This window comes from Sinocyclocheilus grahami, unplaced genomic scaffold (genome assembly GCF_001515645.1).
Source record: "Sinocyclocheilus grahami isolate Dianchi unplaced genomic scaffold, SAMN03320097.WGS_v1.1 scaffold1668.1, whole genome shotgun sequence".
Taxonomy (NCBI): domain Eukaryota; kingdom Metazoa; phylum Chordata; class Actinopteri; order Cypriniformes; family Cyprinidae; genus Sinocyclocheilus; species Sinocyclocheilus grahami.
This window is the reverse complement of record NW_015506847.1, coordinates 77,902-91,500: the sequence shown is the minus strand read 5'-3', so window position 1 is coordinate 91,500 and position 13,599 is coordinate 77,902. Positions and strand designations below refer to the sequence as shown.

Genomic DNA, 13,599 nt, shown 5'->3' with positions numbered 1-13,599 from the left:
ACACAGTTTCACCAGTAGATACGCATGCATGTTTGTGTACATGTGTTTACGCTCATGCCTGTGTTTGTCTGTGTGTGCTCTAACCACAGAAAGGCCATGTTACGCATCTCACCGTGCACCCAGGGTTCAGGTGGTTGGTTACCTTTCATCTTCGACTATTTCATTAATCCTTTAATGCTTCCACAGGTGTTTGAGCTCTCCGGGAAGACGCTGCCCTTTTATGCAGATCTGGCAACCTCCACTAATGCCTGTTGGAGGAGTCTAGCTTTCACACTCTGTCAGTGCCTGGGGAGAAGCTCTTCCAATTAAAAGGGATTAAATTCTGATTGAAGCACACTTAATGAATCAGACCAACAGTTGCTTCCTCTACTTCACAAGGGGGATAATAATGGCACAATGCAAGTGTGTGGCTGTGTAGTGGGGTGAGCTTTTATTTTTTTGGCAAGTGGACTCTGATGGGGGAATCACCAATCAACAGGTAAATGTTTAAAATGTGGATTCTCAATTGGTGGGTTGCAATTAGGGCTGCACTGATTAATCAAAATAAAGACTGTGAGCAGCTCATGTTTTAGTGATTTCAGTATCTCAGAGCGGCTCGGCTTGCAGTAAAAGTTGCCCCACACAAACTGATCTCTGCATCCGCTCTGAGTTTGGGGCACTTGTAACATGCATTTGGGAATGCAACAAGTGCCAACCATCTCCCCAAACTTATAAACCAGCTGTTGTCAACAAACAAGAAGCTTTAAAGGGACAGTTCACACAAAATTGAAAAATCTGTCATCATTTACTCACCCTCAAGTTGTTCCAAACCTCTATGAGTTTCTTCTGTTGTGCACAAAAGAAGATATTTTGAAGAATGTTGGGAACCAAACAGTTGACAGTAACTATTGACTTCCATGGCAGTCAATGGCTACCATTAACTTTTTCGTTAAAATATTCTTTAAAATATCTTCTTTTGTGCTTCGATTTTTCTTCCACAAATCATGCAGCCCTAGTTGGGATCCAAAAATGTTCCTGATAGGGTCTGGACAACAAGGTAAAAAAAAACAATGTAAATAATAAAATGCAAGTAGTTGTGTTCATCAAAATAGCAAGTAATAGTCAAAGGCTGAGCATCCAACTAAACTCTACAGTATTTTAGTGCAAATTCATCCGTCACTTGGTAGAAGCTAATCTAAATATCAGATACCAACTTGGAAAAGTTGTGTGACATGCTTTCATTGTCAAAAACGATGAATTAAGTTACAAGAAAACATACACATTTCTCACTTTTCTCTTCATTTCCACTTCTGTCATCAGCTATCATCCTGCAGCGAGACCTCCCGAAGAAAACAAAGGTTGCTAGGGAAGAGGTGTTATTGAGGCCAGCAGGGGTGCCGCTTACTTTACAGACTACATCGATTTTAATTGATCAGACATTACTATTAAAATGCACTGTCCTTTGCTAAACTGAGATCCACAGGTTGAAGACATACAATGCCAGAGAATGAAGAGAGAAAATTGCCTCACGGTGCTCAGTGAAAAGGCTGCGTCCAAAAAAAGCTGTGTGTTTAATGAGATGAACCTTGCGTGTCTCGACTCAAACTGCATCACATGCCACTACCGTCTCTGTCTTCACAGCACTCTTGTTGCTGAAGCTCTCAGCAGGGTCCTACTTCACATGTTTCTTCAGAACAGAGATTGCCTTCTATCTCTGATTACATCCATTGTGCACACAGCTAGTTTAAAGATTGCTTTCTCCTGCTTCAACAAGAGAAGACCCAGTCCTCAAAAGAACTACCTGATTTCATTCAAGCTCTGTGAAATCTCACATCTTTGATTTCTGGGGTATTTTTAAATCAACTCTAGGTTAGGTTAAATTACTCCTTTCAGTCATACTGCGTGCAAGCTGTAATCGCAGTGCGTCTTGAATTGATATTTTAACCATATAAACCAGCAGCCATCATTTTTCACCATCGTGTCATTTCAAAGCCATATGCTGTTATTTTATTTATTTATTTTTCTTCCTGTGGAACAATCTTAATGCATTGATTTTCCATACAACAACACTTCACATCATGGTCAGTGATGGCTGGTGGAAAATTGTTTAATTAGGGCTGTGCCCATCCAACATATTTAGCAAACATCCAGGATGATTTAATGCAAAACAGTTAAAGAAAAACGGATTGGTAAGGGGGGAAAAATAAGACTTGAAACATATTTTGGGACTGAAACTTATTTGAAATAAAAAATAATAGTTTTACCAAGTTCAGGGTTATTATTCTCACAAAACTTTTTTTGTCCTGCAAGCTTTTTTTCAAGGTACGTTAAAATACTTTTTAATTGTCATAATTCACCATTTATGTATACAGTGCAACAGCAAAAACTGTGAGGAAAACAAAACATAATTGTTAAATCATCCTCAAACTTAATCCCCTGCAGATAAGAACACATAGGGCCCTGGGGCTATAGCAAACCCAAGGGCCCCCCTTCATAGTAGCGTATCTTGGTGACACAAGGTTTTCTACCAGGAATAATTTGTTTATTTTTATTTTTATTAAATCTCCAACACAGAGATACAATGAGTATGCACACTAAATATTCCAGGCTACAATACATTAAAAGAATAAATACATTAACACTCGATATAAAGTCAAAGCAAACAGGTTTCCTGAAGCAGAAACAACTTTTGAGCAAATACAGCTCCCTTAAGGAGTTTATTTTAAATAGTTTTATTATTATAAGGTCTTCATTCTGGCCCTAGAAGAGGATAATCAGGGCTGGACTGGTGTTTCCTTTCACTTTTGTAGTCCTTGCTCTGATATGTTGCATGTTGTGGTAGAATGTGAGACAGCTTGTAAAAATCGTTTAGAAGAACAACAGTACGCCGTTCTGAGTCTGACAGAAAACAGCAAAACTCCCTCTCTAGCAGCAGAGCCTTAAAGGTGACATATCATGAAAATCTGACTTTTCCAGGTTTTAAGTGCTATAATCAGGTCCCCGGTGCATCTACCAACCAAGGAAACGTGAAAAAGATTAACCCAGTAACTTTGTTTTGGGAAGCCTTTTTCTGCAAGCGTCTGAAAAAACGAGCTCGTCTGATTTCGCTCCCATGGTGACGTGGCAAAGGGATCTCATTATAATATTACCGCCCCTTAATCTGTATGTTTACACTCACAGCGACAATGGTGTACCAGCTCTAATGCCATGGCAAAAGTTTAAGCAAAGCATGCTAACTTTTCTGTCTTTGGCTGCAGAGACGAGCACAGAACACCGTTTAGAGTCCCAGCTTCAGAGGAGACAAGAGAGCAGTGGATTTATTGATTTATTTACTGTATATTGCTGCTGCCACACAGATCTAACGTAGTTCAGTTCTGAAAAGTCCTCTGTAATCCTAATATTAATATTAAAAAACATGGCCTGACCAGCCAAGGAAAAATTCGGTAACATTACACGTTTCATCCACTTTATAATCCACTAGCAGAGGACATATACAATTTGGCGGGGTAACATTAGCCCGCTACCACAAATATTTTGTCAAATAAAATGGCATTTGAATAAAAACTTACCTCTGAATCTCTGGGCTTCGACGTCGGTTACTTCTATGCCTGCTTCTGATATTTTTTGAAGGACCTCCTGGGTTGAACGCCCTGTAAGACCCATGAGTACCCGTGCCGTGCGAACTGGACGCAAAATAAGAGTGTTATTAATTTTCTGTTGTAGATGGCATTGGCATTCCTACCAGCAGGGGCAGCGGGCTGTGAAAGAGTGCAGAAGATACATTGACAAGGATACATTGACTTCAACAGAGCCACACTGAGGTGAGATGTGACTGTGGAATGTAGTTTTGTGAGTTAATTTCTTATTTTAAAAAAATGGATTGTTAAGAAATCATATAATGGATAAAGAAATAAAAAATTGGGTCTGTTTAGGACAAACCTATTCACTAGAATGAATCATACTTCCCAACTCTACACATGAAATAAAAACAGCCATTTAGAAATGAAAACCCAGAAATGAAAATTCTGTCATAATTTAAGCACTTTAAGAAGTTATTCGGAAGGATGTTGGTAACCAAACACTTGACAGTAGCCACTGACATTCATAGTGTGGAAAATTTTTTTTTTCATTTTGGGTGGACAGCACCACTTTTTATTTTTATTTTTAAAAGCACCACTATTTAAGAAAATTGAGAAAAGGAAGTAAATATATTTATACATGCAAAAATGTTAATTGATGTTAATCTAATATCACCTCTCTCGCGCAGTTCTCCTATTACAGACAGCAGCCCGTATGAAGTCCGGCGCGCTCAGGAACTGAACAATCTTCTGGGGCCGAAAGGATCCACAGATGCAATCGACTTGATCTGTGACCTTCATAACACCACGGCTAACATGGGCCTCACACTGATCCATTACACGACCAGTGACTGGGTGACTCTGCACATCTGCAAATACTTACAGGCAAGAACATCACAAGTGTGCTTCAATAAACACCATACTGGAAACCAAGGTCAGTCGTTCTCAACTGGTGGGAGGTTTGTCCTATCATATACTCTAATGCATGATAGAATGAACCCTTTCATGCATGAATTATTAAAGCACAAAGTAATATTTTTATATGTATGTTTTTACTTTTAAACAAGTGAAAAAGCATGCCAATAACTTTTTTTTTCTTTCAAAATATTTTATTTTGAGGGAGTTACATATCTGTCTACTGTAGTGGACACCATGCATCAAGGGTATAAAAAGTGATTTTATAGAACTTATTGTTTGGTTTGAAAAAACATGTTTATAAAACATTTACAACGAGCAAATGATATGAATACACATAAGAACATTAAATAACAACAAACTATGTCATGACGGCACAGTAAAGTTCAGTGTAACTTCTCCCCCTCGTTTTCCTTCCACACACACACTCTCTTTAGCGCATGTGTGAGTCAGCAAAACGCTCGCTTAATGCTGGAGCTTCATGGCCAGTGGAAGTGAGAGCTGCTGTTACATCAGCATCATGCGTGAAAGATGATCCTGACTGAAGAAGGCAGAGAAGAACGAGGTAAATCATTGTTTTGTAGGTTACTTGACTGTGTTTGAGCAATAGTGGAAGAATGTCTTAAACTATTAATAGGGTAGAGGGAAGTTCGGGGAGGAGTTATAGACCAGAATATCAGTATTTTAATAGATATATGAACAATTATATCATACAAAAACAAGCACAAACATTTGCTTGACCAGCCACAACATCAGCAACAGTTACTGCAAAATTATTTAGCCTACCTCCAACTCTCTTTGCAGAACACCCAATCCCTGTTCCCTGCATCTCCCTCCTGCATAATCTGTTTTTCTTTTTCTCCTTGTAGCTGGAAATCAGCTCACAGACAATTTGCAGGCTATATTTATATATATATTTTTTTTTTATTTGTTTATTTTTTTTATAATTACAGTCTTGCTGGAGAACTCCGGTCTGACGCACGCGGGTTCTCGCGTTATTTCCTTATCCCGTCTCGCGTGTGTTTTGTTGTGAAACGTAGTTTGCGGACCAGACAGAGCTGTTTGCGATTCTTCCTAATGTGAAGTCATGCAGTGTGTTCACCTCCTGTCGCCGATCCATCGTGCAATGTGAACACAGCAGCGACTGACTGCTACCTCAGATCACTCAGGTCACGCGGTGTGAAAACAACAGCGACCCGACGAGTTTGAAAGTCGTGCAGTGTGAACTCGGCATAAGTCGCGATGCGCGTTGAGCTCTCTCGGCCACTGTCATATAGGGTTTAGTGAAGGTTAATTTGAATTAATCAAAAACAAAGGAGAACATGTTTACACTAACGCACTTAATGGAAGTCAAATTTAACTGCTAATTGTCACCATGCCATAGAGCTCGATTTGTACTGGCCACACCTCTTTCTCACCCACTGATTGAGATTATTTGCAAATGCAAATTGAAAAATGGTAGGCTAATAAAATCTGTTTAATACAGTTCATTAATTTAATACAGCCGTGGCATTTGAAAACTCAAATAGTGTTATTAACTTTCTGTTGTAGATGGCATTGGTGTTCCTGCCAGCACTGGCTCGTATGGCCGTAAGCGGCGGTACTCATGGAAACGAGCTGTCCGGTGTGTATGTGGTGCAGGAGATGGAGCGACAGCGGAAAGAGACGGGAGAGCACGCGTGGCCGATTCCCGTTACAACCGTGCTGTCAAACCCACGGGCTGTGAAAGAGTGCAGGAGATACATTGACAAGGACATAAACCGCTGCTTCAACAGAGCTACGCTGAGGTGAGATGTGGAACTGCAGCATGGAATGTTGGAGCGTTTAGCCTTCTGTATTATAACCAGTGTTGGGGGTAACACATTACAAGTAACGCGAGTTACGTAATCAGATTACTCTTTTCAAGTAACTAGTAAAGTAACGCATTACTTTTTAATTTACAAGAGAATATCTGAGTTACTTTTTCAAATAAGTAGCGCAAGTTACTTTTTTTTCCAATTTATTGACTGACAGCTATCCTGTCCCCATGTTGAGAAATCAGATGTTACTGTAGTTCTAAAATAAATATGAATATGCATTAATTAATCTCACTCACAAAAAAACAAACACAGATTCAGTATTCCTCAAAATGAATACAAATAATACAACTCAGAATATGATGCAAATCTGCAATAATTAAATGTTAAACAACACAAATATCCTTTATGTATTTAATCCCATTCTATTAACCAATGTCTTTGCTTCTGACCTTCGATGATCCAGTTCAACCATACTAATAAGCACAAATTACTCTAGACAAATATTTGTGTGTCTTTTTTTATTGCTGAAGTGTGTTGAAATGTCTTCTTCTGCACTCTACTGTACGGATGTAAATGTACTTTCCCTTCAGCCTGAGGCTTATTCACTTCACTTTTGGTGTGAAAAGGCTTTTATATTTGCCAAAAATAAAACTTTTTTATTTTAAAAACAAACAAGCAAGCCCTGTCTAGATTTTAAAAGTAACGCAAAAGTAACGTAACGCATTACTTTCCATAAAAAGTAACTAAGTAACGTAGTTACTTTTTTAATGGTGTAACGCAATATTGTAATGCATTACTTTTAAAAGTAACTTTCCCCAACACTGCATATACGTATGTACTAGTGTTAATTTCGTTAACGAAGACTATGACGAAAAATTTTCGCTTTTTTCCCATGATGAAGACGAGACGACAATACGGTCAATAAATGATAACTAAGACTATATCAACATGCAATTTCGTTGACGAAATAAGACGAGACTAAAATGTATTCAAAAAGATAAAAACTTTACCAAAAACCTCTTTATTTTCGTCAAAAAATTTGACAAAATGTTATTGCAGACTGTTCTACACGCCTCTACTAGCTCTACGAGCTTTCATGAGTGCGGTTGCCAGATATCAAGAGTTCTAATCCCCGAATCAGAGCTTCGCTGTTGAATTCATACATCTTCTGCCCGGTGTGTTTTGCTTATTTTAAGCAATCTGGCAACCATGCGCAAAATATTTGTTTATCTGTTCAACCATTATACAGAATGACGAAAATGTGACTAATATTTAATTGACTAAAAAACCTGACTAAAATTCTCATACATTTCATTGAAGAAACAAAAACAGTTTGTCTAAATATGATAACTAAAATGTACATTTGAGTAAGACCAAGACAAATTCTAGGTCTATTGTTTGATTTGAATTTGGCCATCTCAACCATTTTGACATTTGACGACCACTGATGCAGACCAGCCTAAAAATATAACCTTTAAAGTTAGAAAAATACTTTTTTGTCATTTTTATTATTTAGGGGTCTTGTCCCCCTCAGTGTCTGTGGTGGTTATGGCCCTGAGTTAAGTAGATGTTGACATGTGGTGCAGCACCACAAAAATTGCAAAGTGAGTAAATATATTTCAACATGCAAATATGTTACTGCATAGCTCTAAAATCCTCTGTTTCTCGCAGTTCTCCTATTACAGACAGCAGCCCGTATGAAGTCCGGCGCGCTCAGGAACTGAACAATCTGCTGGGGCCGAAAGGATCCACAGATGCAATCGACTTGATCTGTGACCTTCATAACACCACGGCTAACATGGGCCTCACACTGATCCATTACACGACCAGTGACTGGGTGACTCTGCACATCTGCAAATACTTACAGGCAAGAACATCACAAGTGTGCTTCAATAAACACCATACTGGAAACCAAGGTCAGTCGTTCTCAACTGGTGGGAGGTTTGACCCAAATTTGGACAGACAGCCAAGGGAAAAACAATGGTAAATGAAAAAAAGAAATTGCAACTTAGAAGCAAAAATAAAAAAGTAATAGTTAGAAGAGCAAAATAAATAAATACACGAAAATACCCAGTGTTGTAATGTATTCTGACTACTTTTGGATTACTTTTAGATTACTTTTGACCTAACTTGTTTATAGATTTAAATGGGATTATTGTTATAGAAAAAATATATGACCATTACCTGGCATCAGAGAACTTGCAAATGTGTTGCTAAATTATTTGAAGTATTACCTTTAAATCTCAGGGGGGCTTCAAGTAAATATTTGAGGTCAGAGGGGTTTGACTGACAAAAAAGTTTGGGAATCCCTGCATCACAAGAACAAACATAAAAGCATGAAAACAGCACTGACATGGACAAAGTCTTCCAGGTTTTAAATAATTTTGTGAGTTATACATCAAAAGTGTTTAGTAACTTGCGTAATTCGTCTCATAAATTGAATAATTGACTGAGAGGTGCTTTTGTCCCCAAATTCAGATGCATGGATTGCAAATTAATTTACGTGACATTTACATGGCCATTATATATTGTGAATACTCACTGTATACAGTAGAATATTTTTTAAGAAGTAAAATTTAAGAAAAAAAAGAAGAATTAGGGAGAATTAATTATGGATAATTTCCTGCCATTGTTTGAATGAGTTGTAATCATGTAATCCATCAAAAAGTAACTGTAATCTGATTATGAGCATTTAAAAACATTATATAATCTAATTACAAGTACTTAATTTTTGGAATCTGATTACGTAATCCAGATTGCATGTAATCAGTTACTACCCAGCGCTGAAAATACCCAATATTCAGTGTAAAGAAAACCAGTTAAGAGCCACAGACCTAGGTTTTTGTTTATGTGCCATTTTTGTGTTTTGATGTTGTGTGTTGTCATGTACACATTTAAGACTAAGATAACCAAAGTGCCTGTGAGAGTGCTGGTGCTGGATGTCCCGATTAGTGATGCTTATTCCTTGGAGTCTGTATCCAAGCATGGCTTTTGTAAGTGATGGTGATCATCTCATTGCATTTGCTTTGTGTACTCAACCGCAAATGCACATTCAGATGACCTGTGTTTCTGTAGCAATAGAGGTCGGGCCGCAGCCGCATGGTGTCGTCAGGGCTGACATCTATACCATTATGAAAGAGGCCGTCGACTTGACAATAGACTGGATCCACAAATTCAACTCAGGTACTGTTAGAGCTAATCAGACGTGGCTTATATTTGTGTGTCTTATATCAAACTATATTGTTTTCAGGTACGGTGTTTGAAGGCGGGGATGTGGAAGCCTTTAAGTTGATCAAAAGTGTTGATTATCCCAGAGATCCAAAGACTCGGACTCTCACCGCTGCCATTCATCCTCACCTGCAGGTGCCAGTCATGCTGCTATTTATTATATTTACACACAGAGTTAGCAGGAACATGTCCAGATGATAAGAAAAGGAAGTTTATTTTAGATTTTTTTTTTATTACAGTAATGGCAAAGTATTAATTAATCATGGTAGTATTTGTAGTTTTGCTTTTTTTATGGGAATTATACAAAAAGGGAAAACATAGATGTCTATATGCAAATGTGCTTTGCAAATTACAGAATGTCAGAATGCAACACATTTAATGGATTTGAAAATATGCAAAATAATTTTTTTTAGTTTATTTTAGATTTTTTTTTTATTACAGTAATGGCAAAGTATTAATTAATCATGGTAGTATTTGTAGTTTTGCTTTTTTTTATGGGAATTATACAAAAAGGGAAAACATAGATGTCTATATGCAAATGTGCTTTGCAAATTACAGAATGTCAGAATGCAACACATTTAATGGTCTTGAAAATATGCAAAATAAATTTTTTTTGATTTTGGGTAAAATGTGATCTAGATATGTTTATATGAAATACACCCAAAATCTGAACTGTTTTTCATTGTTGTTTTTGTTTTTTCTAGGACAGAGACTTCTGTCTCCTCAAGCAGGGAGACCCTTTGTTTTTGTCATTTTCTGGAGAAACTGTGAAGTATGAAGAAGAGCCACTTCATCCTTTCTTTATCAATGAAGCTGCCTACTATGAAAAGGAAATCGCTTTTCACTTGGGAAAAAAGATGATGCTGACAATTCCATCGGTGCAGGTGCAGAAAGACTGAAGGATGAGAGAGGAGAAGATATTAAACTCAGCACAATTACCAACACCAATCAGATGATTTTAAAAGAATGTCACTCAAATTATTTTAACAATGACTTATAACTCAGGTACATTACATACTTGTTTGTAGCTATATGACAATGAAAGACTCATTTTGATCTGCTGCTAAAACACAAGCAACGGTGTTCTGGATGAAAAGATATTTATTGTGACCAGCAAAATGTTCACTTGACAGGATCGTGTACAAAACTGTATAAAAAAGGCAAAACCATCTGAAGTATTTCAGACACCATCATCATGATGTCACAGTGGGCTGTGGAGTGTGAGGTATCCTCTTGATTGTATTGCTCATATGCTGTTGCTCTCGCTTGACTGTTTTGAGAAAATTGAGCCTCTCATGGGCTTGGAATAAAAAGACTAAATATAAAGCACACTCACTTGAACAAAACAATCTCAAATACTACAGCACGAAGAATAAACCACATGACACAATGAAAGTAAGTGAAGCTGGATGTGCACGGTGTGATTTTTTCCACTGGTACAATTTTTGCACAATATGATCCCAGTGAAATCTTGAGTAAAATCTACAACCGACTGCAAGTCATCAACAGATTTTTTACATCAAAGTGTGCATGACATACGTGATGAATGACAGCAGCAACTGGAAGTTTTAAGTCACTCGTCCACATCATTTGACATTGAGCCTTTGCATTCATTTCACCAATGTTTTGAGTGTCAGTTTTGGCTTTATATGCACTCATTTTCTTGTCATATTGTCTATGCAATAGTAAACCGCTGAGAAAATCTACAAAGTATAACAAAAACATCATGGTGAAAAATCCCATAACGTGCACCAGCTAAATGTTTTATATGAAATATAAATAAGTATATAACCAACCACAGCTGAGATGGTTTTAAATTGCAACCTGAACCATCACAAAACATTGGATTCTAAAAGTTACTAAACAAGTGTAAAGTACATAAAGATTCTCAGCGAGAAACTAAATGGTAAACAACAGAGTAAAACCAATGCAAAGCACAAGAAAAAATAATAAATAAGCAAACAAAATGATCAGGAAAACACAAAAGGCTCGAGTGATTAATGATTATGACAGAAACAAACATTCAGTCTTTCAGGCCAAGGCAAAACCCTATTGCATCTTGGGATTGCGAAGCGCTAAAATACAGTCACTTCAAGATGTAACTGAGTAGCTACAACACAGGCCGAATAAAAAACACAGAGGTGTTATTTAAAACAAAAGAGAAGACGAAACTAAACTTAACTCATTGAAACTAGTTTAGGTCAACAGGTAAAGTGTGACTAAACAAAAGGTGAAGCCCTGAATAACTACTCTTTAATGTTTATAGATGCTTTTCTGTTGAGCAAGAGTCTGACTGGCTGCGGGTGAGAAGTTGTGTTTCTCATCTTCAACAGCACAGATGCAAAAAGAGTGGTTAAAAAGGCAGTTATATAGTAGTAAGATCCTTCAAGAAATGATTATATTCACAGGAGAGTGCTATGGGTGGCGGGCATTAGTTAACCTACTAACATTGAGTGGTGTGTTCTGACTGTTTCCTTCATAATTTTAGCTTGATCAGTGGTAAAAGCAGCCGCTCAAGCAAATGTGGCCGTGTGCTTTCTATGAGAGCGGACAATCGCTTCGGTGACTCTATAGTCAGTCCTCTATTGCCTAGGCAACCCTGTAGGCTGTCATTCGAGTGTAGTGTTGGCGGTGGCTCCTCGCGGCCCATATGAAGAGTGCAGCTGCCATGATCTGCAGCGGAGACGAGACCAGGGCCAAAAACAAGGACCAGCCCGGAGAATAGTCCATCCCCTCTGGCAGCTCGGATATTTCGTGTATCAAATGCATCCCCGCAAGGAAACAGCATACAGTTGCCATGGAACACAGGCCTGAGAAAACAAAATACGTCAAATTATAATGATCTCTTTTTCTGGGTGCTGTGCTGTTATTACTGTCTTACCGGCCAGCAGATGCAGCAGCCCTACAAATAGTGTGGGAGTGATACTGCGGCAAAGGCAGGCGCACACTCCGATCAACGCCGCGAGAAACACCAGCCCCACGGAGACCAGCGGCAACAGGAACTGACACTTCCACAGGTCTGTGGACACAAACATTCAAAACATAATGACAAAGCAAATGACAAAACATCCTGTTGCTCGCTGCGGCTGGTTAAGTCAAATACTATATTATATACTATATTATATTATACCAGCCGCAGTGAGCAACAATCATTCATATATGTGACCCTGGACCACAAAACCAGTCATAAGGGTCAATTTTTTTTGGATTAACCATTGATGTATGGTTTGTTAGGATAGGACAATATTTGGCCGAGATACAACTATTAGAACATTTGGAATCTGAGGGTGCAAAAAAAAAAAAAAAATCGAAATATTGAGGAAAACTGCCTTTAAATTTGTCCAAATTAAGTTCTTAGCAATGCATATTACTAATCAAAAATTAAGTTTTGATGTATTTACGGAAGGAAATTTACAAAATATCCTCATGGAACATGATCTTTACTTAATATCCTAATGATTTTTGGCATAAAAGAAAAATTGATCATTTTGACCCATACAATGTATTTTTGGCTATTACTACAAATATACCCCAGCGACTTAAGACTGCTTTTGTGCTCCAGGGTTACATATAATATATTAATGATTCTAACTTAAAAAAGGAAACATCTCGATAGGACTGTGTCTAGACAATAAACAATTATAAGTGAATGGAATGAGCATTAAAAACAATATTGAGAACTCTTTTCATTGTAGCTATTAAATAGAAAATCATTTTATGACACAGCAGGTTTTTATTATGTGTGCTAATCAAAGAGCTGGACAATATATATTTAACGTTTTCAATGTCTTCAACATGATTTTAATGGCAACATAAAATTAGGCAGCATCATTTTAACATGTTTTTCAAAAAGACTTTCTGTAGATGGCCGATAATTAACTCTTTAGTAGACGAGTGTGGTGACTGATGTGAGGAGAACGCTCATATCATTTGTATGGTTTTTGGTGACCGAGGTTGCTTTTCATCCTCCTATAATATCCAGCGCAGAACGCCAGAGCTCATCCTCATGGACCTGATCCTTCTTGAGATCAAATGAAGCGAGTCATCTGCAACAGAGAAGAGTGTGATTAATTCTTAAAGTAGTCAAACAAAGTCATGTT

The 13,599-nt window shown here is 37.7% G+C and overlaps 2 protein-coding genes across 2 annotated transcripts; one reads left to right on the top strand and one right to left on the bottom strand.

Moving 5' to 3' along the window:
- The first annotated feature begins 6,023 nt into the window (after positions 1-6,023).
- LOC107571911 (N-acyl-aromatic-L-amino acid amidohydrolase (carboxylate-forming) B-like) lies at positions 6,024-10,840 on the top strand. The gene is made up of 6 exons (XM_016258297.1): positions 6,024-6,259; positions 7,943-8,138; positions 9,171-9,264; positions 9,347-9,454; positions 9,522-9,634; positions 10,204-10,840. The coding sequence occupies exons 1-6, from the start codon at positions 6,024-6,026 to the stop codon at positions 10,396-10,398; spliced, it is 942 nt and encodes a 313-aa protein (XP_016113783.1). The 3' UTR covers positions 10,399-10,840.
- On the bottom strand, positions 10,583-12,571 carry LOC107571913 (claudin domain-containing protein 1-like). The gene is made up of 2 exons (XM_016258299.1): positions 12,381-12,571; positions 10,583-12,309 (listed from the first exon to the last, which is right to left on the bottom strand). The coding sequence occupies exons 1-2, from the start codon at positions 12,532-12,534 to the stop codon at positions 12,089-12,091; spliced, it is 375 nt and encodes a 124-aa protein (XP_016113785.1). The 5' UTR covers positions 12,535-12,571; the 3' UTR covers positions 10,583-12,088.
- Between the last annotated feature and the right edge of the window lie 1,028 nt (positions 12,572-13,599).

What these genes read in the sequence shown, in the direction of transcription:
- LOC107571911 (XM_016258297.1), top strand. Translation starts at nt 6,024, where the DNA reads ATGGCATTGGTGTTCCTGCCAGCACTGGCTCGTATGGCCGTAAGCGGC. An exon ending in GATCCACAAATTCAACTCAG is followed by an intron (nt 9,455 to 9,521) that starts GTACTGTTAGAG and finishes TATTGTTTTCAG; the next exon opens with GTACGGTGTTTGAAGGCGGG. An exon ending in CCATTCATCCTCACCTGCAG is followed by an intron (nt 9,635 to 10,203) that starts GTGCCAGTCATG and finishes TGTTTTTTCTAG; the next exon opens with GACAGAGACTTCTGTCTCCT.
- LOC107571913 (XM_016258299.1), bottom strand. Translation starts at nt 12,534, where the DNA reads ATGTTTGTGTCCACAGACCTGTGGAAGTGTCAGTTCCTGTTGCCGCTG. An exon ending in GCTGCTGCATCTGCTGGCCG is followed by an intron (nt 12,310 to 12,380) that starts GTAAGACAGTAA and finishes TTGTTTTCTCAG; the next exon opens with GCCTGTGTTCCATGGCAACT.